The sequence below is a fragment of the Pogoniulus pusillus genome, chromosome 11 (assembly GCF_015220805.1).
Source record: "Pogoniulus pusillus isolate bPogPus1 chromosome 11, bPogPus1.pri, whole genome shotgun sequence".
NCBI lineage: Eukaryota > Metazoa > Chordata > Aves > Piciformes > Lybiidae > Pogoniulus > Pogoniulus pusillus.
This window is the reverse complement of record NC_087274.1, coordinates 73,888-100,362: the sequence shown is the minus strand read 5'-3', so window position 1 is coordinate 100,362 and position 26,475 is coordinate 73,888. Positions and strand designations below refer to the sequence as shown.

Below are 26,475 nucleotides of genomic sequence, written 5' to 3'. Positions count from 1 at the left end.
ACTTGATCTGTAATAAAAAGTTATTTATTTTTTTAAAGTGAGTCTATTCCCAGTCAGAAAGGGCTTCACTCTCCCATTTTAGAGCACCTTTTCCTTTTAGCTCCTCAAATAAAGACATCATTTTGCTCACCGTTGAATCCAGCAGCCTGTAGACCTGCAGCAGCAATTAAGAGAAGATAGTTCCAGTGCCAGCACATGCAGAAATGATCATGAGGACACTGGCTGTGAGACGGTTTCTGACATGACTGACACTCACACACACACACGAACATGACTGCCTGCTAACAGTGTTTAGCCCTAGTAATAGCTTTTCCATCTGTGAAATGTGTTTAACATTTTCTGAGATACAATTAATTCTGCTGATCCCTTGGGAGCCATGAGCATGCTGAAGACAACCCACAGGTGGCTACACCATGGCTGGATTTGTGTTCTCAGAAGTCAGGATGCAATAAATCTCTCACTTTGTATTTCACACTTCCCTCACTACAGATTATAGTCTTAAGTTTGACAGTTTTCCAACAAAAGGCTTGCCTCTCCATCTAAGCTTCAGTGTAAGTTACAAGCAAAGAACAGAAACGTGAAACAAAAGACAAGCTCTGGTCAAACTCACTTCAATGTAAAGCTTTTCCTGGTATGTCCCAAACAAAACAGCATCCACCTGCTCCCAAGGAGGTTCTGCTCTATCTGTAGTGGCAGCCTCCATAGGTTGTGCGCTCTCTTTCACCTCCTGCAATGAAGTGGAAGATTTCATCTTTTTCTCTTAACTTTTTGCTGCTTGGACATTTCTTTTTAGGGACTGGGGGAAAAAATGGCCTAGGTCAGAACATTTTTCATGTTGCCACCAAGATGCAGCTTACAGAAGCAGCAGCCTCTTTCACTTGCCTGGAAATCAGCTTGGACTCAAGATACGCAACCAGAACAGATCCCATGGTCTTGGGCATGTAGGTTTCAGCAGGCATCCCAACACATACCTCTTTTTCTTTCCCTGCTGTCTTCATTGTTCTTTTTCTGCCTTCTTTATCCTTACCACCAAATGACCTTCTCTCTTCTTTCCTAGTGGCTACGCTCTCTTCCTTTGCTCCTTTTACAGGATGTTGTACTCCCACTAGAAAAGAAAAGACTTCAGTTATCCAAAAGCAGCACTTTCACATCCAGAAAGACAAGCCTACTGCACTCAGTGAACTGTATGACTTCTACAACTTTTTTTCTTATTTTTATTAATCTGTGTTCTACTGGACTGAAGGACAATATCCTGAAGTGTACTTTCTTTAAATAAGGAATGAACAGGTCTCAGGAGTGTATCAGAACAAACATGTCAGACAGGTAATAGTGGGGTGGGCTTTTCTTGGTTAGTTTGTGTGAAAAGCATGGCTACCATCTAGCTAAATTGAAAGGCTTGTTTGTGTGGTGGGTTTTTGATTACACCAAACCACAGATCACAATTACCATCACACAATCTGCATTCTTTCTGATGCATTTTCTTATAAAAGCTTTGAGGGGGAACTGCTGAAATAACTATTTCAGTAGAAATTCAGCTGCATTTCCAACAGTCCACAGAAACCAGCTGCTGTGCCAGAACTACTATTCACCTGCCTCCTCTGGAACAACATCTACACAGGCGTCCTTCTCAGGCAAGCCGAGCAGGGATCTCAGCTTCAGAGAGTGACTCACCAGACCATCAATTGCTTCACGCCACAGCTGGAGACTGAGAAAAGTATCAGAATCTGAAGGGAGACAAGGACAGCAACTGCCATCTTGTTTTACCCTGTGCCTTATAGCTAAACCAATAACTTAGCACCCACCATCTAAAAATATGTGCACATTTTGAGCCCTCTGGGGTCTCAATGGTTTGCAAACCATATCGACCCAAAAATATTACTGTGAAACATGACACACTGGTAAATCAGCATCGACCTGCTCTTTGTTTACCAGGGGAAATCTGCACTTCTCTCATTTAGACGGCAACTAAAAGCTGTTGATATGTTTGCAGCCTGAAAGCTTGAGTGAAGAGAGACTGTACAAAGGAGGACACAGAAAAATTACCCAAAGGTTTCATAAATACAGCCTAGAATAATCTTGCTAGAAATAATCTTTACTCCCCCAAATTACATTAATGTTCTAGATTTGTCTCCAAAAAAAAAAAAAAGGTATTTGAGTCCTAAACAACTGCTGCCATCCATCTACAAAACAAGGGAGTGTAAAGAAGAGTGCCAGATCTCATGTAATTATGCACACTCCAAGTCACACGCTTGCAACAGGGCTTGCTGAGACTGTTGATCACACGAGACATTTACAAACTGTATCTTGCAAAGGTAACACACCAGGTTTGGTACAAAAGGTCTGTCTGAGTTGGTCTCTGTTCAACACACAGCTCCAGTGATGCCTCATTGAGCTGGGACAGTGCTTCTTCTTGCAGCTCTTCCTTAGAGATTGACTTTATAGCCTGATATGAGAGAAAGCACAGGGTCTGCTGATTAAGTGCTGCTTTTCAGTCTCCATTCCCAATCCACGGACCTTGAACTCAATGGAGAACATCACAGCTCTCCCTGGACACCAGTCTGAAACCAGGTTGCACCCAGATGTGGCCTCATATATACAGATGAGATTTGGCCAAGGTACACATGGCCCAAGATCTGGAGATCAGTCCTAGGCCCTCCAGTTAAGAATCACAGCAAGCCCCTTTGCAATGCCACTACTCAAGAACAGGGATCCTAGTGAGCTAGAAAGCTTCAAGGTAAAGACGAGTTATAAAAGCAGCAGAGAGGTTTCCAAGAGAGCACTGCAGAAAAACTTTTGACAAAATTCAAACCACTATTGCTTTTCTTTAGGGAAGTCTCTGCTCTTATCCTCAGCCTGTCATGAGTGCCCCCTTGGTGCTCTTATGAATAGGAAGGACTCTACAAGGACAGGAGCCTTGGGGAAGCTAAGGAAGACTGTTTTTATTAGCCTGACCCCTTGCAATCAGTTCTGGGATGAGAGAAAGCTAATGGGAGGAAGAGCTTAAAACGTCCTGCTACATTGTGTGTTTTTTTTATTCACACAACAACCCTTAACACCTCTCTTGGGAATCTCTTTACAAGAGCACTGAGGGTGTGGTCAGGCATCTGAAATGCTTTCCTGTGACACGCATTATAAATCATCTCTAACTCAACAGCATGCTGCAGACCTTTGGGTGCATTCACACTGGGCCAGACCAGGCTACTTGTAGGAAAATAAAAGCTTCAGCTTCTCACAGCACTAGTGGGAACAGGAGTGACCACCTGCTTGAAGTCCTCCAAGGAGAGGTTCCAATCTGTGGGGCCTCTTTCTTCCTCTTCTGCCTTCATCATTTGACTTGGAGCCTCCTCTGTATTCCTCCAGCCTGGGACCTTTGTAGTGCTGGTCTGAGCAGGGAGAACCTCTGAAGGACTTTCCTGGTACTGCATGCCCTCCATAGTTCTCTTCTGGTCCAAGGACAATTCCTCCTCAGAGGCTGGAGGAAAAGTCATGTGCTGTCTCCACAGCTCATGCAGCTGCTTTACCACTCGATGCTGATAATGCAACTGACACAGACAGAAAGGTGAAGAGTGGCATGAGTTGAGGCCTTCCTCTGCAGACCTCATCAGCAGAGCCAGCCTCCATAAATACAGCAGTGCACCAGAGCCCTGGGTCTTCCCTGCCAGGTATTTCAGTTATGTGACCCATCAAATAGCAAACATTACCATGGGATTCTTCTGGTGGAACAACTCTTCTTCTGTTGCATGGGCACCTAAAGGAGGTGAGGTGCACCCTGGGGTCTGAATCTGGACAAGAAGTTCCTTCAGACTCTCTTCTACCATAGCAGCAACTGCTTGAGCAGCCAGGTCACTCTGAGATGGCCACAAGGAGAACAACATGTGTAAGTCTCTGTTCCACATATGGGCACACAAACAAGCTCACACCCAGGCCAGTAACCACATGGATACATTACACAGGGTTATGAGAATAACTGCAAGCTGAGCACAGCCACACTTACAACAGCTTCTCAGACAGAGCCTACAATCCTCACCAGACTGCACTTCTCAAAATGTAGTGTCATTGGCAGTTTCTGCCTTAAGTGCTACCCCATTCCCACTAAGCAATTACTGACATGCATTACCAAGAGAAAATCCCTTCTTTAACAGACCACTGCGAACAGTTTAACGAGACACAATTGCGTTCTTACTAACAACATTACAATGGACGGCAGGGTTCTTCCCTTCTATTTAGCAAACCTGCTCAGATATGTACAGATGTTTTGCAAATACATAATCACCTCCCAGCCCTAACTGCACAGCAATAAAAGCACCTTATCCTCCACTCCCACCCTAACCCTCTGTTTGCACAGTAAGTTCAAAGCTCATGGTTACCCAGCACTTCATTACCTCCAGATTCTCTCTGAGGTCAGCCAATTTATCTTCACAAGCAGCTAATCCCCAAAGGGTCACCTGCAGCAGAGCTCCTCCTAGTAACAGAGGATGTGTTCTAAATCCCCAGGACTCACTGAAAATGCCTGCTCTTTCTGACTTGAAAAGAAAAGAAAACTTCCTGGTGTCTCCAGGCAAAATCACACCTGAAACAAGACAGAAACTGCCATCAGTCTGCAAGAGGCCACTTGGTTCACCTGACCCATTTCCAACCCCATCCTGAATGTCTTTTTTTCTGAATGAGACTCTCCCCACAGCTTACCTGGTTATCATAATCCATCTAGCTATTTTTCTCCTTCCATTTTACTCCCAGTCACCATGTTACTAAACTGCTGTTATTTGCACTGCACACTCCTTTCACAGCAAGCTCAGTACTCTCCCTAGCAGGTTATGCCCAGTTTGCCACCAAAAATGTATTAACTTCTCAATATTCCACCCATTCTAAAGGAAGGATTCTCCTTCTCTTTAAGTCTCATTAAAGACATCTGCCCTCACAAACCTCTCTGGGTGGCGAGTCAGCTCTGAGGCCGAGGGGTGCTTCCTAAGGAATCACCCTGGTTGTGGCCCTGCCCTTAGTCAGGCTGTGTCTCAGGTAACTCCTGAGGACATGTTCTCTGGGCCTGGGAACAAAGGTCTCAGAGATCAGCAGCTCTCGTACCTGGGTCTGGGTATCAAAGTAGAGAAACCGCCTGCATCCTCTTCCCCTTGGTTTCTCTGGAGGGAATCTGCGTGGGAAGCCTCACCCAGCTATAGCAGATGGCAGCTGTGCCATCATTGCTTACCATCATTGAGCCTTCAGCCTTTCTCACCACCAAAGCCTCAAAGGTGAGCCGGGCAGCAATGCCAATTTCATCCTACAGGGAAGAAGAAAAAGACGAAGACAATTTCTCACTCTTATCTGGCAGGGATTTTATCTCCCTGAAAGTCATTGTCACAAATAAGGGGTTGAGCCTTGGTAGGACTTGTAAGGCAGGGGTCCAGTGAAGTGGTCATTATACAGACAGCACCTGGAGAATCTGAGGCTTGCAACCGCCTTCTTTTTCTGCATCTTTCCGGAGCAAATGTAAGAATATTCCACTATGTTCAGAACAAATCCTCCCTTTTTTGGTCTGGGAGTGAAACTCATTGTACAGCTGTGACTCAGGAACTCAGGCAGACTTAGGCTTTCCTAAACAGAAATGAAGCACAGAATTACCCTGCAAGAAGGCGGCGCAGCTGATCCAACGAGCAGGCTGGCCACAGAAATCTTAAGAAGGACCCAGTAATTCTTCTTCTGGAACCACAACAAGCTGAGTCCACTTGAGGAGTCACTGCATAAGAAAACAAGAAACCAATGTTTTAGGGAGTCTATTTTCAGGAGAGCATGAAACCTAGAGGTGATTTACACAACCCTACAAGAAACAAACCCCAACTAGTGCTTTTTCACATAGTTATCTCCTAAGAGACATATCCTGGCAAATCTGCTAAACTCCACTTAGCTACCTGTCACCATCAAGGAGAACAGGGCAGCCAGAATATTAACAAATGAATACCGCCTCAGGGCAGATGAAGGTACATGACTAAGGAGGAAGAGTGCCCTCAAGTTGTGCCCGTTACAGATGGACAGTACAGAGCAAAAAAGGCAAATTAATCATGGTAAGGCTGCAAAAGATAACAGATGGAGGGGTACTTTAGAACTGAATCTCCACCCTGCCTGATGCAAGCTCTGGAGCCACAGAGAGGAAAGACTGGGGGGAAGTGCCTCAAAAAAACCCAACTTTTTGCTGATTCCTGCTCCTTAGGCACAAAGAAACTGCTACATTCCTAAATCTGGTGGTTACAATGTCACTAGGCCTATGCCTTTTTGTTGTCCCCCAGTGGAGACTCCTCTCAATCTGGATAAGCAACAGACCGGTGGTGCATACCCAAAATTCTTTATTTCAGCCATGAAGTAAAAACTTACAGGATCTCAGACTCTTCTGAAGTAGTGGAACCTTGGAAAAGGCTCTGCTGAGCCAGATGTGCAGAGGCTGTCCTTTACTGACCATGGTCCAGTCCATCTAGATCCTGGGCATACAGGAAAACGTATCCAACTCACAATTTCTCTTTTTATGAAGAAAGGAAGGTAAAATACTGGAGAAACATAGCAATTGAATCCGAGTAAAGTCAAGTTTCAGGTATCTTGCTCCTATGATGCTTCCTAGATGTTTCCAGTGTTTTGAAAGACAGTGAGTAATAAACCAAATTCTGGGCCTCCCAAGGAAACCTAGATGACTGCATTCCCCACAACAAAAGCTGCATGGAAGATAAAAGCCTCTTTCACACATGCTTCTCATCCCCAGAGGACAAGTCTCAGAAATAAACAGGTGCAGAGTTTGTTCAGTTATTAACAGGAGTGACTATTCCAGATGCCCTGTCCTCCCTCTGTCCTGAGGCACTAGATCAACACCCTATACCAGTATTTGGTGGGCTTTTTTATTGCCTAGGTCTTGGCAGCTGGGCATGCTGCTGGTTTGGGGTCTATACCGAGGCTCCCTAGAGCACACTTAGGGAGGCAAGACAACTGTTTCAATGGGTTGGAAACCCTGGGAACTTCAAGACAAGTACTGTGGAGCTACATTTTTAGATTCCTAATGCGTTTTTGAATCGAGTTCTTGGCAATTTTCTGTTACTCTACAGCACCTGACAAGAAACAAGAGATGCAAAGAGTGGTTTTCACTGCTCTGTCTTACCGACTGATAAAAATCTTGCTCCTTTAGGACAGACTTCAACTCCTGCTGTGCATGTTTCAGGGAAGATCCTTATCCTGGCATAGATGGAAAAGGGATCCTTTTTTGAGAGCTTTTAGACCTGTGAAAAATACCCATACAAGAGCTCACTGTTTATGTACTCACATGTCTATTCATTCACTCCTGCCAAACCTTTGGTCTCACAGTGTTTTAAAGAGGAGGATCCCAACAGATGACTGACCTCAGAGACACTCAAGATAATGGAACAGATCACCCTGAGTGCAGTCACAGGACCCCTACAGAATGGAAAGGGGAGCAAGACCCAGCCAGCACGGATTCTAGAAGGGGGCAGGTCCCTGCTTGACCAACCTGATCTCTTTTTATGACCAGGTGACCTGCCTGGTGGATGTGGGGCAGGCTGTGGACTGTAGTCTACCTGGACTTCTAGCAAGGCCTTCGACACTGTCTGCCATAGCAAACTCTTGGCCAAGCTGCAGCCCTTGGCTTGAACAGGGGCACTCTGTGCTTGGGTTAAGAGCTGTCTGGATGGCTGGGCCCGGAGAGTGGTGGTGGGAATGGTGCCACATCCAGCTGGCACTAGTGGTGTGGACCCAGGAATCAAGTGCTGGGGCCCAGTCTTGTTTAAATCTCACTGATGATTTGGATGAGGGGATTGAGTCCACCATCAGTGAGTTTGCAGGATGACACCAAGTGGGGAGCATGTGTCAATCAGTTAAGAGGGCAGAAAAGGGCCTCTGCAGAGGGGACCTGGACAGGCTGACAGATGGGCCACAGTCCACACGCAGGAGTTTTTAACAGGGTCAAGTGCAGGTTTCTGCACTTTGGCCACAACAACCCCATGCAGTGCTACAGGATAGGGACAGAGTGGCTGGAGAGCAGCCAGGCAGAGAGGGGCCTGGGTGGCACTGGTCAATCAGGTGACTGAACACAAGCCAGCAGTATGCCCAGGTGGCACAGAAGGCCTATGCCCATCCTGGCCTGGATCAGGAACAGCGTGGACCAGCAAGACCAGGGCAGTCCTTCTGCTCCTGGACTCAGCACTGGTCAGACCACTCCTCGATTGCTGTTGTCCAGTTCGTGGATCCCTCAATTTAAGAAAGATGCTGAGGTGCTGGAAGGTGTCCAGAGAAGGCATCAAGGCTGGTGGAGGGCCTGAAGCACAGCCTTGTGAAGAGAGGCTGAGGGGAGCTGGGAGCTGTGCAGCCTGCAGGAGAGGGAGGCCTCTGGGCAGAGCCTCATTGCTGTCTGCATCTACCTGAAGGGATGCTGTAGCCAGGTGAGGTAGGGCTCTTCTGCCAGGCACCCAGGGACAGAACAAGAGGACACAGCCTCAAGCTGTGCCAGGGCAGGTTCAGGGCTGGATATTCAGAAGAAGTTCTTTACATCAAGAGTGATTGGCACTGGAATGGGGCTGCCCAGGAAGGTGGTGGCAGTCACCATCGCTGGAGGTGTTTAAGATGAGGCTGGGCTGAGGCATTTAGTGGCCATGGGGTTAGTTATTAGAAGGTAGGTGATATGTGTTGGACTAGATGATCTTGGATGTTCTTTTCCAACCTGGTTAATTCTGTGAAGAAGCTGTGCTGCAGGCTGTCAGAAGGGACAAGTATAATGCAAGCCTCCACGCTCACAGGAGTCACTGTGTCCTTTCTGCTGCTCTCTCCACACTCATAACTCATTTCTGCGGCCTCAGCTTTGTGCAGCATTCCCTTACCCGCTTGCTCCCGGTCAGCGTGGAGCTCCCGCAGGCGAGCGAGGGGCCCTGCGCAGCCGCGCTCGCTCCGAGGCAGCGTCATGGTCAGGCCGGTGAGCTCGTCCCCGATGTGCTCGGGCTGACTCCAGAACGCGCTGCCGCTTCGGAAGCCCTGGGGTGGAAGACAAGGCTCCTGATGACGCTGCCTGCTATTTTCACAGACTTTAAAACTAGAGAAAAGAAGTCCAATCCTGCTCATATGAGCATTTTGAAAGCCTGCAAATTATCCCTTTCTGCAGAGCAAGACAAATCTCTATCGGGCTGCTGTCAAAGACAAAAGAACTTTCTTCTAGCTAGTGCTGCATGAGGGTTCAGAGATACTAAAGCAATGCCTCACACAAATACAAATTCTTTTGATAGTACCATAAATGTAAAAAACATTGTTTTAACATAGACTACTCCCATAATCCTCCCAACTTAGCCATGTCCCTTCTCAATGGTAATCACTACAATTCAAGCCTGGAAGGTATCCCACCCTTTCTGTCCTGGAATAGCAGTTCTGGCATGCCTCCACGCCACTTACCCAGTCCTTTGGTGCTAATCAAGATATGGCACTTGCCCACATACAGTCGTTTGGTTGCAAGGAGCCAACACACACCTCTGCAGTCAGTATGTGGCTCTTGATTCTCCAAGTCCACTGAATGCTCTGCTTGCACGCTAGAGCACTTAAAAGTGGCTCTGACAAACATCTAATGATAGGCCTTCAGAGACACCCACTCAAATCACCAGTCTTTAGCTCTTTCACAGGAACAGAGCAGTCAGGATGCAGAGGACATGGGGCTCTCACCTTGCCAGAAAGCAGGGCAGGGAGGCTGCAGTCAAGGAGGTCATGTTCTTCCTGGGTTTGTCTGTAATCCTCAGAGCCGCTCAGCAGCAGCTCATTCTCTGGCCTCTGAGCAACTTCTATAAAGAAGGTGATATCACTGGTGCTGCACTTGCTTCTGAGCACACCCTTTACCACTACTGTTGTTCACATATAACACCCTTACCCTGTTCCCCACCAAATCCAGTGTCCTCCCAGCCAGAACAACCAGCAGGGTTTCCCTGTAGCATCCATAGCCACAAGCACCAGCAGTGCGAGGGTGCTCCAAAGAACATGGAAGTAGACTGCAGTGGTAATGGGATTAAACCCATCTGGCTGTTGTGGTGCCAAACTCCTCCACCCAGAGAATTTCACACAACAAGGCTTCCATTTTTCTCACCTCCTAGGTATTTCCTCAGCATCTTCCTGATTGCCATATTATGGTGCCAGTTCTGGAGTGCTTTCTGCTTTACTAGTGGGATCTGATTGAATCTTTTTATTCTTCTCTCCTTCATGATCCTCTGTTTAAAGCTACAGCAGTAACATCTGGATGAGAGAGCCCTCTCAAAAAAAACCTGTTGTCTAAAGAGAAAGAAAACATTAAAGTAAGCTTTCCATACACAGCAAGAATGGAAGAGGAAAGAACAGAATCCTTCAGATTGACAGTACCTTTATCTTATCATGCTGATGGCAACAAAAAGTAGGGCACTAGGAACACTCAGAAACAATGGAAGGATTATCTGAGTAATTGGACTCGACAAATGGTACTGCTGCAACCAGCAGCAACCAGCCGCAACCGGCTCTTCCCTTCAAACTTGACAGCATCGGCACAATGGAAGAGCACAACGGAAGAAGCTATGAAAGAGGAAGCCTCTATGGTTCTCCCCTCCATGACCTTGTCTTGCACACAGGACTCCAAAACTGCTGGTGCATTTTCTCTAAGACAAACTCCCTCCACAGAGAAGAGTATGATGAGGCTGGGGAAACTGCACCTCAGGCCTGGCCTGTTTCCTGTTAGGCACCTGCACTCCACCTCTGCACACTACTGAGAAAGACTAGTGATGAAGTGATTGGCTACAATCAGCATGGCTTCACTGAGGGGCAAGTGCTGCCTGACAAAGCTGGCAGCCTTCTAGGAACAGGTCACAACATCAACAGAGGAGGGGCGAGCAACTGATGCCATTTACCTGGACCTGAGCAAGGCCTCTGGCACTGTCCCACACCACATCCTGGTCTCCAAGCTGATGACACATGGGTTTGATGGGCAGACCACGAGATGGATAAAGAACTGGCTTGATGGCCACACCCAAAGAGTGGCTGTCAATGGCTCCATGGCCAAGTGTAGGCCAGTGACAAGCATGAGTCCCTCCGGGATCAGTCCTGACCAGTCTTTGTCAGTGCCATGGACAGAGGCACTGAGTGCAGCCTCAGCAGGTTTGCTGATGACACCAAGCTGTGCGGTGCAGCAGACAGGCTGGAGGGCAGGGATTTGATCCAAAGGGACCTGGACAGGCTGGAGAGGTAGGCACAAACCAACCTCATGAGGTTCAACAAGACCAAGTGCAAGGTCCTGCATCTGGATCGAGGCAATGCCAAGCACAACTCCAGGCTGGGCAGGGACCGGCTGGAGAGCAGCCCTGAGGAGAAGGACTTGGGGGTGCTGGTGGACAAGAAGCTCAACAGGAGCCAGCAGTGTGCACTTGCAGCCCAGAAAGGCAACCAGAGCCTGGGCTGCATCAGGAGAAGAGTGGCCAGCAGGGTAAGGGAGGCGATTCTCCTCCTCTACTCCGCTCTGGTGAGACCCAACCTGGAGTACTTCATCCAATTCTGGAGCCCCTGGGACAAGAGGGATGTGGAGATGCTGCAGTGTGTCCAGAGCAGGGCCAGGAGGGTGCTCAGAGGGCTGCAGCAGCTCTGCTGTGAGCACAGACTGAAAGAGTTGGGGCTGTGCAGGCTGGAGCAGAGGAGGCTCCCAGGTGACCTTCTTGTGGCCTCCCAGTATCTGAAGTGGGCTACAAAAAAGCTGGGAGGGACTTTTTAGGCTCTCAGGGAGTGACAAGACTGGGGGAATGGAACAAAGCTGGAGGTGGGGAGATTCAGCCTGGAGGTGAGAAGGAAGTTCTGCACCATGAGAGTGGTGAGAGCCTGGAATGGGTTGCCCGGGAAGGTGGTTGAGGCCCCATCCCTGGAGGTGTTTAAGACCAAGCTGGATGGGGCTGTGGGCAGCCTGCTCTAGGGTAGGGTGTCCTTGCCCATGGCAGGGGGGTCGGAACTGGCTGATCGTTGTGGTGCCTTCCAACCCTTATTCATTCTATTCTATGATTCTAGAGGAGTGCTGCATGGCAGCATTTTAATAACTTTACAAACCAACCTGAGTATTTCCTCTGGCCAAGGCTTCCCTCTTGAACTCCTGAATGCTTCCCAAAATGTGATGAGGCAGAATCTCTTCACAACCATCATCAAATAGTCCTGGTCCTACAGCACACACATGAAAAAACTTCAACAACCCCAGAGCCGGGGTTGTAGTGCTAAGCTAGGCTTAGCAAAAACCAAAATCCAAATGCAGAATGCAAAGTTTAACTCTACCTGAAAGAGTCAGTGGCTCTTTGGGTTCCCTTGGGAAAGCAGACCTCCAGCAGGCTTGGTGCCACCCTCCTTGTCTCTTTAGGTTGACTTTTTTGGACCAAGGGCATTTCCTCCTAACTGGAATTTTCTCAGCACCATTGGAAGGGTGGAGCATGGAGCTTCAGAAAATAACCAGTCACAATGCAATTAGTTACAAAATGACCTCTCCTTCGCTCCTTTTGATCCGTCAAGGAATACACTGGAGAGCTCCTATCGGTACAGGGCTTTCCGCCCCCAGAGGTAAGTTACATAGCCACAGAGATATGGACCTAGTGTACACTCCTGCTCTTCTGAGCTCTGCTTTATGACCACTACAGGGAAAAAGTTTTTCATCAATTTCCAATAGTCTTCTGCTGGTCACTTGGCGTCAAATGATTTTTGTAACAGACGTCATGACAGTTACCATGTAACTTACCACGCTCTTCTAGGCTTAGAAAGTTGGAAATGCAGTTTTTGAAAAGGCAGTTATCCGTCCATTTGGAAAGCTATGTAAGGATCAATAATCCCTTACTATAGCAACTGGGTGAAAATGACAAGTCATGAAAAGCAGGACAGGTAAAATGAGTAAGACCTGAAATCAAAGAGCAGGCTTTGGTTTAAGTAAATGCAGAGCGCCCCCTGTAAAACACACAGAATAAGAGTGTCAGGTAAGGTATTTGTTTCTTACTTTCTCCAGGTCCTCCACCTTAATCGCAAGTGCCTGGGTATCTTCTCTTCGCAGCACACCTGAAATGGGTCAGGCTCTTCTGCAATTCTTGGGGACAGTTCATGCGTCTTTTCCTTCTGTCTGAAAAAGAGATGAGGAGACCTCCTTCTCAGTCTCCTAAGGGAACCCTATCTTCCTCTTTCAGCCTGGTTAATTTCCAGCTAAACTATGTTTTGGAGGTGTTTTTTTTCCCAAGGTTGTACATTATCAAAGAACCCCTCCTCCTCTTATAATTGGGGAGATCAAACTCTGCAGACTCACCAAAGTGACTCAACAGCACTCTTCATGTCTAGGCGAGAGAACTGATGAGATTAATAGTGTGTGCTTCCTGAAGGAGAGCTCATTCCCTGGTGAGGTGCAAATACTCCAGTTTGCAAGAGCATGCACACAGCTTGGCCAAGCACAACTTGGTGAGCCACTGCCTTTCAGAAGGTCCTAAACAGCAACCCCCCCAGCGGCGCCGGGCACAGCAGCGGTGCCGCCACGTGCCGCTCTGAAGCAGTCCTCCCTGCAGTCCTGTTTCGGCCCTTAGCCTCAAGCTCCTCCAGCTGGAGCTGCTCCTCGTGGAAGTCTAAGACATTTAAAAATACTAAAAGGGGAAGCAGGGTGCTGGGAAGCTCCTGCGTGGGAAGAGGCCGCCCACGGACCCCAGAGAGCACCCGAAAGCCACCAGGGCAAGGCCCTGGCCGTGCCGCGGGCACCGATCCGGCCCCGGGTACCGGCCTGCAACCACCACTGGGCCGTGCGCGGGGGAACGCTCCTACCCTAGCTGCTGCGCGGCCATGAGCCGTACCCGCGGGGGTGCCGGGCCGGGCCGGGCCCCCGCCGCACCGCCTCATCCCGGCGCCAGCGCCCCAGCTCCAAGCGCGGCTGCCACGGCAACGGCGCCCGCGCGCCACCGGAGGGCCGCAGCAGCGCCCGGCCTGCGCGTGCGCAGCGCCCCCGCGTGGGCAGCGAGGCTCGGGCACCCCACGGGCGACTCCGGTGGTTTAAAGCGCCAGCAGGCGCGGAGGCCCTTCTGCTCCTGGGGCTCCACCTGCAGCGCTGGGGCAGCTCTGGGACCCTCAGCACAGCGGAGCGGGGCCAGAGGAGGCCACAGCAACGCGTCCCTCTGCTGCGGGGCCAGGCGGGAGGAGGTGCAGTCGTTCAGCCTGCTCAGAGAGGCTTACTCGGGAGCTTGCTGCAGCCTGTCGGTGCGTAACGGGGCCAGCAGAGAAGCTGAAGGGCCTGCTGTGACAGGACAAGGGCTGATGGATTTAAATACGGGAAACTCGGGTCTAGGGAAGAATTTTTTTACACTGAATGTGCTTAGAGGCCTGGCTCAGGTAGCCCAGAGAGGCCAGTAGATGCCCCATCCCTGGAGGTGTTCCAGCCAGCTGTCTGGGGGCTCGGAGCAAGCTGCTCTAGGTGAGAGTGTCCTCCGCTCGCTGCAGGACCGATGATAGATGACCTTCAAAGGCCCTTCCAAAACAAACCAGTCTATGGATTGTACAACTTTATTCTCCCCTGCTGCTGTCTACAAGTCCCCGACCCACCCAAGCCAACTGCACCCTGCAGAATCACACCAGGCCTTCCCCCCACCCTTAGGGCCTCGCTGTCACAGCAGGCACAGTTCCTGAGGTGCGGGGCACCGGCAGGGCCCAGCAGCGCTGCAGCTGGCAGAGCAGGTCGGGCAGGCAGGGAATCCAGCAGGGCCAGGCCCTCCCCACGGTGCAACGCACGCCTCTGTGGGAAGAAGCAGCAGTTGAGTCCTGGCTCTAGAAGGGATCCAACCCCGCCACGCACCCCACCCCCCCACTCCCAGGGCCTCACTCGCTGTTCCCAGGACCACCAGCCTGCCCCGCTGCAGAGCCTTCGCTTCCCCCCGTGCCCCCCAAACAATGCATCCAGACCTGATGGTTGTGGAGAGACTGCGCCGCCAGCGCTGTGCCACCCCAGGGCACAAAGAGGGTTGTCAATGACAGGTGGTTAGCTGCAGGCTAAAGCCAAGTTCACCTGCACCACAAGGTGCACTCACCTCGTGGGTGATGCCCTCGTCTGTGCGCAGTCCCAGCGCAAGCACCTCCTCCAGCCTGTAGCACACAGAATCGTGAAGAACCGTGGAGTCCAATGGTTAATGCTGCAAAGTCCACCACTGAACTATGTCCCTCAGCACCACATCTACACATCTTTTAAACCACTCCAGAACTAGGACTCCACTGCTTCCTCACCCGCCATTTCAGGCCTTCAGAACCACTTTGGATATTTTTTTCTGGTGTCCATCTAAACCTCCCAGAGGCTGGTTCCTCTTCTCCTTCATACCTGGGAGACGTGACCTTCACCTCACTCCAGCCTCCTTACAAGTTTTAGAGAACAATGAGTCTCCCCTCAGCATCCTTTTCTCTCAGACTTAACCCCAGCTCCCTCAACCACACCTCTCAAGACTTATGCTCTGGCATCCTTTGTTGCCCGTCTCGTCAACCTACTACATCACTTCAGTGCTCTGCTTTGTAGTGAGAAGCCCAAAACTAACACATTGGAGAGCTGCAGGGCAGCATGGAATGTATTGGGCATGGAGGGGGACCCCCATACTCACTGCTCCAGTTGACTCAGCACCACCCGCCTCCTGGTGGCCATGCCCGCGGCTCTGCACCTCCTGCATCCAGGCACCAGGCGTCCCCGTGTTTGAACACGGGCCTCCCGGCATCGGCCGACCTTCACCCTGCGGCACAAACCGCTCCATAGTGCTCCTGCAGTGGTGCAGTGGAGAGGATAAAAGATGAGTTTCAGGAGCACATGCAGCACCACCCTCACCAGTCCCCTGCCACCCTGACTTACCTGGCCCCACACCGATGTACTGCTCAGCCCGCCAGTATGAGAGGTTGTGGGTGCTGAGTGCGCCCTGTGGGAGAGTGTTGTACAAGATGAGATGGAGGGGCTGAGTCTGCCTGTGGGGGTAGTATGGTGGGGGGAAGGGGCATGCTATGGGGGGCACCTCACCTTCCTTGCAAAATTGGAGACCTCATAGTGTCGGAAGCCAGCAGCCACCAGCACCGCATGGGCTGTCAGGTACATGTCAGCCAGGAGGTCCTGGGGGGGTGCAGGCAGGGCACCACCCCAGACCTGTGCTGCCAGCAATGTGCCTCGCTCCAGCGTCAGCTGGTACAGGGAGATATGGTCATCACAGAGACCTAGTGCTGCCTCAAGTCCCTGGGCCCAGGCCTCCCGGCTCTGCCTGGGCAGCCCAAAGATGAGATCAAGGGAAGTTCGGCCAGGGAAGAGCCTCCGTGCCACCTCTATGGTGCCCCGTGCCTCTGCTGCTGTGTGCTCCCGGCCCAGAAGCCTCAGCTCAGCGTCATTCAGCGACTGTGGAGAGAGCATGATGGTAGTGAGTGGCATGGGGGGGGGACTGCTGGAGGGAGGATGGGAGACAGCTCCTTTTACCTGGATGCCGATGGAGAGGCGGTTGACACCAGCTGCCTTGAAGTCAGCAAGGCGCTGTGTGCCAGCAGAGCTGGGGTTGGCCTCCAGCGTGACCTCAGTGCCAGCAGGGAGGTGGGCAGCCCCTGCGACTGCCTCCAGCACTGCTGCAATGGTGCGGGGGCTAGCCAGGCTTGGGGTCCCCCCGCCAAAGAAGACTGAACTGACACTGTAAGGCAGAGGGTGCAGAGGCTGCAGATAGGTGCTGAAGGGCCCCGCGCACCCTCCCAGAGACATACTCCTCCTGAACCCTGCAATGAACCCACCTCTGCACCTGGCTGAGGCGGAGCAGGGTGCGCGCCTCCCGCACCAGGCAGGTGCCCATGGCTGCCTCATCCACCGCTGGCACCACGTATTTGTTGAAGCTGCAGTAGGAACAACGCTTGCGGCAGTAGGGCCACTGTGGGCACAGGGCACCGTGGGAAATGGCTCCCTCACCTTGAGGGGAGGAACAGCCACAGCCCTGTGCATGAGCCCCAGCAGCTCTCACCTTCCTTAGGGGCACAAAACACATGTTTCCATAGGTGCTACCCTTATGTGCACAGCTCGGGGGAGCCCCTCCGCACCCTTCACAGATGGCATGGCACCCCTCCTGCCCTCACGTGTGCCCCACAACACACACAAAGCCTGGATACCCCTGTGCAAGCCCCGGCCCCCCATGTGTACCCCCTCGTGTGCCACCCTCGAGTCCCTGCTCACGTGCACGTAGAGAGCAGCTGTGGCGGGGGCGACCGCTTCCGTGACGGGGACCAGGGCCGGTTCTGAGGCAGTACCCGAGCTTAGAGCCCGTCCCGGGCCGCCCCCGCCTGGCCTCGCCGCAGCGATCGCTGCCGTTGCCGCTGGTCGCCACCGCCGCGCCGCCATAAGCCCCGCGGGCGCCCTACCGCCGAACCGCATCTAGCCCCGACAGCCCTCCGCCGGCGGTGACAGGACGACAGCGAGAGGAAAACACAGGAAAGAGGGAAACGGCGAGCTAAAGTTTTCGCTTCCCGCTGGGCTGTGCGGAGGATGCCTGCGAGGGATGCCGGGGGCGGTGTCCTTATGGGCACACGACGTCGATGAGGCTCGGTGCCCCCCGGCACCTCCCCTCCCCGCATCTGCCACCTCTCCGGAGCTGCAAAGGAGCCGTGCCGCGCTGCCGTGCCGCGCTGCCGTGCCCTGCCGTGCCGCGCTGCCGTGCCCTGCCGTGCCGTGCCGCGCTGCCGTGCCCTGCCGTGCCGTGCCGCGCTGCCGTGCAGTGCCCTGCCGTGCCGCGCTGCCGTGCCCTGCCGTGCCGCGCTGCCGTGCCCTGCCCTGCCGCGCTGCCGTGCCCTGCCCTGCCGTGCCGTGCCCTGCCGTGCCGTGCCGTGCCGCGCTGCCGTGCCCTGCCGTGCCCTGCCGTGCCGTGCTGCCGTGCCCTGCCGTGCCCTGCCGTGCCCTGCCGTGCCCTGCCGTGCCGCGCTGCCGTGCCCTGCCGTGCCCTGCCGTGCCGCGCTGCCGTGCCCTGCCGTGCCGCGCCGAGTTGTGCGCACCCAGTGCCCCGCTCCGTGGCTATTTCCTGACTTCGTCGTGGGCATTTCTCACTTCACGGCTATGAATAGCACAAAGGTCCTGGCTGCAGATTGCTGTTCGCGGGCCAGGAAAGGGCAGTTTGGAGGCACCGGGGGAGAAGCCTCGGCTGCTGAGAGTTTCCGAGCTGACAGCGAGAACTGTAATAGCAGGGCCCAGGAATTGGCTGGGCAGAGACCCTGGAGCCTGCCTGAACCCCATTACCCACCCGAGGCCATGCTGTCAGCCGTGAGGGTTAGTCCTTCCCCTCCTGTGAGTACGTCAAGTGGGGCTATGCCATCCTGGGAGCTGACATACAGGACATGTCAAGAAGTATCCTGCCCAGTGAAGGCTGGATGTGTGCAGGGGAAGGTGCCTGGGCACAAGCAGAGCTCTGCCTAGCAGCAGTGGGTAATGGGGGACTTGTACCCCATGTGCCAGCTGTAAGTGGTGCTCACTGTGGTTCTCAGGCAGTGTTTCTAACCTAAGTGATTCTATATGCAATTGTTTGTTGGCTTTTTCTCCTTTCAGGAACAACAAACTGGGGGCTTGTCCCTTTGGTCTGCTTCCATGGGTAGAGCCCACAGTGCACTGGGGACAGTCAAGATCAGACCTTGAAGATGTTTCTACTCCACTGGCGAGAGTGGCTCAGACTTTCCCTAGGGCTCCAGGCTGCCTCTTCTTTATCAGTGGGGTGAAGCTATTTTGTGGCCTAGCCTTTTCCATTTTTCTGATTTTCCTAAGTTACTGAAATTGTCCATAAGCATCCTTGTGAAGATTTCCTGACCAAATTAGAACCCACAGATAAAATTTAACTCGTTTGTGTATAGTCTGGGGGGCTGGGCTTTTCAGAAAATAAACGTTTATTTGTAATTCCTGCCTTGTTAACTGCCACAACTAATTCACAAGTGAAAAGCAGATGTAAAGCTGGCTGAAGTAGGGCTAATTTATCCCAGTTTTTGTTCTGTCTTCCTGAGCTCAGAGCTGAAGATGCTTCTCCATCTGCTCCCTCAACTTGTATTTCTGAATCTGGAAGAAAGCACAGAGAGGAGTAGGAAGAGGGACTTAGGAGCAGGAACAGGAGGCCAGGGCTCCTGCCCCGCACCTTTCCCAGACTCACTCTTACCTTGCCCGAGACAGTGAGTGGGTACTGATCCACAAACACAATATACCGTGGGATTTTGAAATGGGAGATCTGGGAAGAGAAAACCAACTGCTACACAACCTGTTGGGAACAGCATGGTCAGCCCAGCTGGTACTACCCGAGCTGGGACTGCCAGGCAGGATCCTCATTGCTTTAAATCCTTGCCTTTGCATATGTAAGTCCCCAGCAGCTGCTGGTGTGCTGGTCTGGCAGGAGCTGAGGACTGGAGACTCACCTTTCCCTTGCAGAAAGCTTAATCTCCTCCTCGGCACAGTCCTGTCCAGCTCTCGCTCGGATGCAGGCACAGATCTCTTCTCCCATCCTCGAATCCTTCACACCAACCACCTGGTTGGGACAGATGGGTGATGCAACACCTGCAAACACCCCTCTCCTCCCCCAGGGTACGTGAGCAGGCCCTGATCCATATCATGGGATGCTGGAGCCTTGGCATGGGGCTGCATAAAGGCAGTCTGACCTGCTTGGCTGTCCCACTAGTGCTTTCTACATGAAAGTGGGCCCTCTTGGAAGGCCTTTCTCGTCATTTGGCAGAGGAAAAGTGGCAGAGCAGGCTGCATGCCCAGACACCAGCACCTTCCTCTGGTTTTGCAAAATCACTAGAGTGAGGGCAGAGTCAGATTAGGCAGGCAGCAGCTCATCATGGCTGCAACATAGACTTGTTTATCCCTCTGCATGCCTCTACTTCCCTCCAAAATAGGGCGGCAGGTTTAATGACCAACAGGGAAACTTGGGAGGCTGCTGCAAGTCCTTTGGGGTCTTCAGATAGAATGGCAGAGAGGGACACAGTCGATAAAGGATTCTTTAAAACCCTTATAATTGCAGATCTTAGTTGCCCACTGCCTATGACACCTGAAGATGAGCTTCCCAAACCTGCTTGCTCACAGTGTTTCCCAAGAGTCCTGCTGTCACCCCCTGTCTTGAACCAGTATTTTAAAATCCTAGAAACATACCAACTTTTGAGTCCAGAGCAGTGACATAAAGCCCTAGAAACTACATAAACAGGGCTGGTTTGCCACCCATCTGCAGTGAGAACGTTTCAAGAGAGATGCTAGCCTGACACAGGCACAATACTGACTAAACTGGTTTTGTTTACAGGGAAACTTCATCTGGCACAAAAGCAGATTGGGAGCACTGCTCAGTGCTGTAAACTTCTGTCCTGCAAAGGGCTGACACCAGATCTCACTACTCATCTCCAGGGACTTGAGGAATCTTTTTGGATTTAGGAGTTTAGTATTAATTATAAATAAGAACATCCTTCGAGACTGCTTCCAAGTAAGAATTTCAGAGGGACCTAAGAAAGCAGACAGGCAGTTTAAAAAACTGAAAGGGGAAATAAGGCTCTGCTTTGCAGAGTTGAACTGGTGCATGAAGTATTTCCCCAATCAGTGTGTTCCATGGCAGAAACTCTGCTTGCCCCTTCCGTGCCATGAGCCTCTCCCTCCTGCTTGCCAACCAGTATTACTCAGAAGTTGATGCTGAAAACAGAAGACGACAACCAGGTCCCATGTGGCAGTCCCAGCAGCTTTGTGTACCGGTTTCCCACCTCAGGAACCATTGCTGCTCACTCATTCCACCTCCCTCCTGCTCACCTGCACCTCCTCAACCTTGGGATGAGTGTGAAGAAACTGCTCCAGTTCTGCTGGGTAGATGTTCTCTCCTCCCCGAATAATCATGTCTTTGCAGCGGCCTACGATTTTGCAGTAGCCGTGCTCATCCAGGCACGCGAGGTCCCTGCAGCGACACCACACTCCTGATCGTGTCCTGGCTGGGTGGAAGAACGCCTGATGCTTCCACCCAGCCTGGGCGGAATGCCAGGTCAGGGTATCCAGAGGGTGGTGGCTGAGATGCCACCTGAACACATGGAAAAGGTCAAGAGCAAAAAGAGCGTCCTGCTACAGACTGACATTGCCTTTAGCAGCATCTGCACAAATATCAGGGCTCAGGGACAGACAATTCCGGCCTCTGTGGTCTACCCCAACGACCCCTCTATCTCACCAGTAGAGAAGTGACTATCCCTATCTCCAGGAACACTTGACATGAAAGGCTCAGTGCTAAAAGCTGCTCTGAAGTTTCATGGACAGATCAAGGGCTATGTTTCCCTACTTAGGGAAATCCCAGCCATAGTACTCCTGCACACCTCCCTCATTCCCCAGTGTCACCTAGCAGGACAGAGTGTGAGGAGCAGGGCTGTTTTGAGACTCACCCGGTCCTGTACCATCCCTCAGCAGTGACCACTTCATTTGTCTTGGCAGGGTCATCCCAGTAGCCCAGCATGACACAGTAGCCACGGATCTGAAGCTCCCCGGTAGTGTTCAGAGGCACAGGCTGCCCTGTTTCTGGATCCTCAATTTTTGCCTGCAGTGGAAGAGAACAAAGGCTTAGGGGAGTGTCATGTCTGAGCCAAACGTGGTGGCCTGCACTGACTCTAGCACCAGACAGGGAGGAGAGTCAACGTCTGCTGCAGGCAGAGAATTTTGAGCAGATGGAGAGGGTTGTCACCTCTGTGTGGGGAAAGATGCATCCCACTGTCTCGGTTTTCCTGGTGATGCTGTCATTGGGGAATCCCATAAAGGTGACAGGGCTGTTTTCTGTGGTCCCATAGGCAACCTGCAAATGCAAGAGAATGAGCATGCCTCAAGGGGAAAGGGGACCATACAGTTTCCAGCAATGGGAAAGACCACAGCTTGTTATGAGCTTAGGGAAGATCCAGAAGTAGGAAGACGATCTCACAAGTCACTCAGGGCACAGACAGTCTGCTGCCTGCCCTGGCCCTGACGATGGGGGTCTCGCCATACATTCCTGTTACTCAGTCCCTGGAGAGACAGGAGCTAAAGCAGCAATGCATCTGTCCTAGCACAGCCTTCTTTGCCTCTGTGCTATCTTCCAGACCTTTGCCACCCTTGATACTCTGGTTGTTACATACTTTTGACACTCCAGCTACTGTTCTTGGAGGACTCCAGACTTCGCTCTCCTCTCTTCTATTCCTCTTGAAGCCCTGTCCTGTTTGACTTCCTACCATCCTTACCAGAAGCTTTGGTTCCCTTGCAACTGTCTACTTAAGGTGGCTGAGTTCATCTGCTGTAAGCACCAGACATTGCTTTGGAAAACCACTGGAGCCCAGCCAGCATGCTCCTCCGGAGCCCATGTGTCCCATAACCACAGCTGCATGCTTCAGATCTTTTGTGCAGAAGACATCACTCCCATAACCCTCTCAAAGGCATCACAGAGGCTGCCCAACACTCAATGCAGCTGCGCTTACAGATCGAAAGCCTCACAGCAGATAAAAAAGCGTCGTGCTGCTGAAACCTCCCTCACTGCTAATCCCAATAGCAGGCTCCAAGTTACCTCAGCTGAAGGTCACTTCTCAGAGGAAAATTCCAGCTCTTTTTGCCTGATTTAGTGGCACCATTGTTGGAAATGCTGCTTCACTTGCAGCTTTGGGGAGCTCATGTCAGTGTAGGACCTGCTGGAGCACTGCTCTGGCCCCTCTAGCCTGGCACAGTGTGTCATGTCATGTGGCATCAAGTAGCATTTCCCCCTCACCCACTAATGTCACTGGTGACTGCTACACTGGCATAGCACAGATGCCAGTGCAGTTTGTTCTTTTCTCCTCCAGATGTTCAGAGGCTGACATGTGAGCAGAGCTAACCCACAAAATTACAACAGGGCACAACTATCTTCCTGTAGCCTTGGCTCCCAGACAAGGCTCCACCACTGGCTGCAAGGGCATGTGCACAGTCAGGGCTCCCGTAGGTGCTCACCAAAATCCAGATAACTGTGCTCAAAATGAATGGGGGCTTTGCAAAGGACTATGATGAAAGATCCTGAAAAAACATCCTCAGCAAGTTATGTGGGACACTGGTGGGTGCACCAAGTGCTTTCAGATGCTCAGGGCTGCTGAAGGTCTCATGTTGGGCACAAGCATGATGCTCTTGATTGTCTACACTGGAGTTAGCATGAATCTTAGCTGGAGATCTGCAGGATCCTCCTCTTAACCAGGATTCTGAAGGGAATGATCTCCAGGATGCTGCAGGGACTGTCTGGTGTAAACTTCTTTGCTAGGATCCTGGCAACCCACAGGGAGCAACTGCAAATAGCCTTCTCCTGCCAGACACAGCTGGCATGGAAAGCCACAGTGTCTAATGCTGAGACAGGATTTCTCCCCCACCCACTAATATGAGTCCTGTGGCTGAACCAAATTACCAACAAGACACAAACCCCAGATCTTAAAACACTCATTAAAAAATCCTATGCCTTTTTTTGGTTTTGACTCTGCTGGATGAGCTGTAACACCAGTCCTAAGATCACAGCCAAGCCTTGAGTCAGTCGTTTCTGCCTCTCTGAGTTACTCCAGCAGTTTAACTGGACACAACAGCAGGCAAGCTCCCTAGCAGAATGGTGCTGTGGGTGCCATGGCTCACCAGGCTCCTCCAGATGTCTGTCAGGGTGCCATGTATCCCAAGCATTGGCTGTCTATACCTTGGCTGGTGGTTTGTCCCCATAAACACCTTCACACCCTCACTAGCAGGCTTCCTGACTCAGTCCAGAGCAACACAGATCTGAACCTCCAGCCTTCAGTCTGCTGCTCAGTCACTGCCTTGTCTCCTAGCCTGCCTGCCCACCCTGTCACTGCCATCTGCAGACACACCAAGATGCTGCTCCCAACCTCTTCCAAGATAGCATTTTTCTCTTGGGATAGTGTTTTGCACATCTGCATGCCCAGGTTCGAGGCAGTTGCTGGAGCAAGCCCTTGCACTCCTGTCCTTTCCCACCCTCATCAGACACATGGAGCATTCTCCAGTGGCTTCATCGTCTCAGCCCAGCTTGGATCATGATGCATAAGATGAAATACTTCAACAAAACCCTGTATACCAATGTAAGCTTGGAAATACCCACAAAGATGTAGGTCTTTCAAGACCCAAGGGGACTCTAGGCATCATCTACCATTCTCATCTGGTGCAGTTCAGTCCAGAAAACCTCACCAGTAATTTCTATATCTGCTCCACAATCAACACTAGATACAGATCCAGTGGAAAAGCAAGGCTTTTTCAGATACAGGGAGTCCACCCTTGGCTGTGAGAGTTGCTAAGAGACTACAGAATAGAACTGACTGTAAAGTCTTTCTCCTTGTGAGGACCACAAGTGACCCTGCAGCACATGGATCAGTCCTGCCTACAGCCATGACAAGGACAGCTTCAAAACAAACTGCCAGCTAACTTACTCCAACTGACAAGAGATTCATTCTTTGTGAATTCTAAGCCTGAGTCTAAACTGGGAATATAAAGAACATCTTAGCAGTGCTGTGTTTTTGAAAGCACACTTCAAAAACATTTCCTGCTAGCACTGTGGGAGCCAATGTTTAAACAGAACAGGCAAAACAGCCTGAATATGGAAGCATCTGAAAATTAAAAATAAAGACAATCAGACTCCAGTCTCTTTAGTAAACATTTGGGAGGCAGTCTGATCTGGTGGGGACAGTGAAGACTCTGAAAACCCTGGATTTTTCCCAGCTGTGCCAGTTAGTTACTGCATAACTTGGAAGGAGGCACATCAGCTCTCTGCTCTTCATTTTCCCCCATTTGTTGTTCAAAAGCAATAAAACACTCTCTTCTCTCCATGTTCAATTGCTGCTAAAGGCTGTGAGAAGTCTGGCTTCAGTACCACTAGTAGCCCGAGTGGGGTTATACTGGGTAGGTCTGAAGGGCTTCAAGTCCTTGGAGAAACCCCCCTGAAACTGAACGATGCTCAGGGAGGATTTCACACCCCTTGTCACCAACTTCTGGTTCTGCCATGATAGAGGAGGAAGACAGGGCTTGAACCACCCAGCTAAAACCTACAGAAACTGATTTCCACTGAAGATAAAATTTGCCTCAGAAAATAAAAGCAGTACATTGACCACGAAATAGGGATTTTCAGACTTCAAAGAGGACATAATGAAAAACAGAAAGCAGACTGACAACCCAAGAGATGTGCTGAGGGACCTTTGAGCTGCTCAACAGTGTAACATGCGTATAGATCTAATTATCCCCTAAACCCACGCCGAGTGCCTTACCCACCCCCAAGTATCTCCACCTAAGTCAGCCCCAGCTCTTCCCTTCACAAACAGCTCCAGATAGTTTTCAGTTGAGCAACAATCTACCCCCACCCAGCTGCTCATTTTCAAGATCACCCTGAATTTTCCTTTCTCTGGGGACATATGTCTCCTTGTTTTGGAGCTGTCCCCTAGCCCAAACTGTATTGGAATATTCCTCACTCTTCAGGTCCATTTTGCTGCTACAAAAATCAATTTCTGCTCACATCCAGCTTATGTCACACCAGAATTTCGCTTCCTTCCCCATTAACAGTACCACCTTTGTGCTAAAGCGCCAGGACACAAACAAGCAGGTCTTGTAGGACAAACCTCCAAGGGTGGCCACCTTGTTGGCATTTCTCCCTACCCAGAGAGCTGCCTGTTCCACTTTGGATGGGGCTTAAAAAGTTCCCCAAAATATCAGGTGCCTAAGGCACTGTCTTTGTGTTGCAGCATGCAATGGCATTGCCTCAGGAGGCCACCACAAAAATGGCAACGCAGCTTGTGCAGGCGAGATTGCTGCTGAAAATTAACCTCCTGTGATTGTACAGGCAGGACAAGCTGCTTCTTGCTGTCTGGAGTTAAAGCTGCCTCTCTTCTCTCCAGGCTGAGCAGAAGTCTTGAGGCTTGCAAATATTCCCCCAGTCCTGCCACCATTTCAGTGGCAATCAGCACAGGTGTGTGCAGTTACTTAATGGTTTATCCACAGCCTGGCAGAAGGTCTTTGCTGTGGTATTAACTGCAGCTTTCCTGGTTCTGGGTGCCAATGCAGTTACGAAAACTGTAATCAAAAGGAAGAAGTGAGAGGAAATGTCCAGACACAAAGTGCCTTGCAAAGGTAGAAAGCCAGAGGTTTTGGGCTATGTGAATGCTCAAAGCTGCTGGAGAAGGAAACTCAGCAAAAACCTAGGGGCAAAGGTAACACCTCCACAGATCCCACTGAAGACATAACTGGAAGTCCAGGATTGTGTTGCTTTCATGCTGTTCTTTTCTGGGTCCTCCTAAAAACTGAGGTGAGCTGGGATGAGGAGCTCTCACTTTGGCCAAGGACAAGCAAGGAATTTGCCACACTGGAACCTATTTTCCACTTTGGGAATGGGTGACTCCTGGCTGGGTATCATTTAGGAAAGTCAGAAATCTTACAGGGGTCTGTTGTGTTCTGCAAGGGAAGAAAGTTTCACTCTTCTTCAAAGCCTGCAAGAGCTGCAGAGCAGACAGCAG

General features: G+C 51.1%; 3 protein-coding genes across 3 annotated transcripts in view; all 3 read right to left on the bottom strand.

Moving 5' to 3' along the window:
• Window positions 1-6: 6 nt before the first annotated feature.
• MYCBPAP (MYCBP associated protein) lies at window positions 7-13,875 on the bottom strand. Its single transcript, XM_064151725.1, is given in 19 exon segments — window positions 7-154; window positions 611-727; window positions 972-1,105; window positions 1,590-1,705; window positions 2,322-2,443; window positions 3,261-3,542; window positions 3,702-3,848; window positions 4,383-4,570; window positions 8,865-9,015; window positions 9,691-9,806; window positions 10,106-10,267; window positions 10,269-10,287; window positions 12,077-12,180; window positions 12,292-12,338; window positions 12,340-12,392; window positions 12,395-12,449; window positions 12,746-12,759; window positions 12,998-13,062; window positions 13,830-13,875. Coding segments are annotated over 19 exon segments (2,049 nt in total). The 3' UTR covers window positions 7-43.
• RSAD1 (radical S-adenosyl methionine domain containing 1) lies at window positions 13,872-17,475 on the bottom strand. The gene is made up of 8 exons (XM_064151724.1): window positions 17,195-17,475; window positions 16,762-16,895; window positions 16,460-16,664; window positions 16,016-16,381; window positions 15,844-15,917; window positions 15,054-15,108; window positions 14,618-14,761; window positions 13,872-14,150 (listed from the first exon to the last, which is right to left on the bottom strand). The coding sequence occupies exons 1-8, from the start codon at window positions 17,390-17,392 to the stop codon at window positions 13,872-13,874; spliced, it is 1,455 nt and encodes a 484-aa protein (XP_064007794.1). The 5' UTR covers window positions 17,393-17,475.
• A 1,392-nt stretch (window positions 17,476-18,867) lies between these two features.
• Window positions 18,868-26,475, bottom strand: part of ACSF2 (acyl-CoA synthetase family member 2) — a 39,626-nt gene continuing 32,018 nt past the window's right edge. Inside the window, 7 exon segments of the mRNA XM_064150460.1 lie at window positions 18,868-19,051; window positions 19,149-19,217; window positions 19,402-19,418; window positions 19,421-19,511; window positions 20,774-20,915; window positions 21,388-21,539; window positions 21,684-21,791. Of these exon segments, the coding sequence (XP_064006530.1) occupies window positions 19,001-19,051; window positions 19,149-19,217; window positions 19,402-19,418; window positions 19,421-19,511; window positions 20,774-20,915; window positions 21,388-21,539; window positions 21,684-21,791 (630 nt within the window). The 3' untranslated portion in view covers window positions 18,868-19,000.

What these genes read in the sequence shown, in the direction of transcription:
- RSAD1 (XM_064151724.1), bottom strand. Translation starts at nt 17,392, where the DNA reads ATGCGGTTCGGCGGTAGGGCGCCCGCGGGGCTTATGGCGGCGCGGCGG. An exon ending in CGCCTCAGCCAGGTGCAGAG is followed by an intron (nt 16,665 to 16,761) that starts GTGGGTTCATTG and finishes TCTGCCTTACAG; the next exon opens with TGTCAGTTCAGTCTTCTTTG. An exon ending in GTGACAGCGAGGCCCTAAGG is followed by an intron (nt 14,151 to 14,617) that starts GTGGGGGGAAGG and finishes CTGGCCCCGCAG; the next exon opens with CAGAGGGACGCGTTGCTGTG.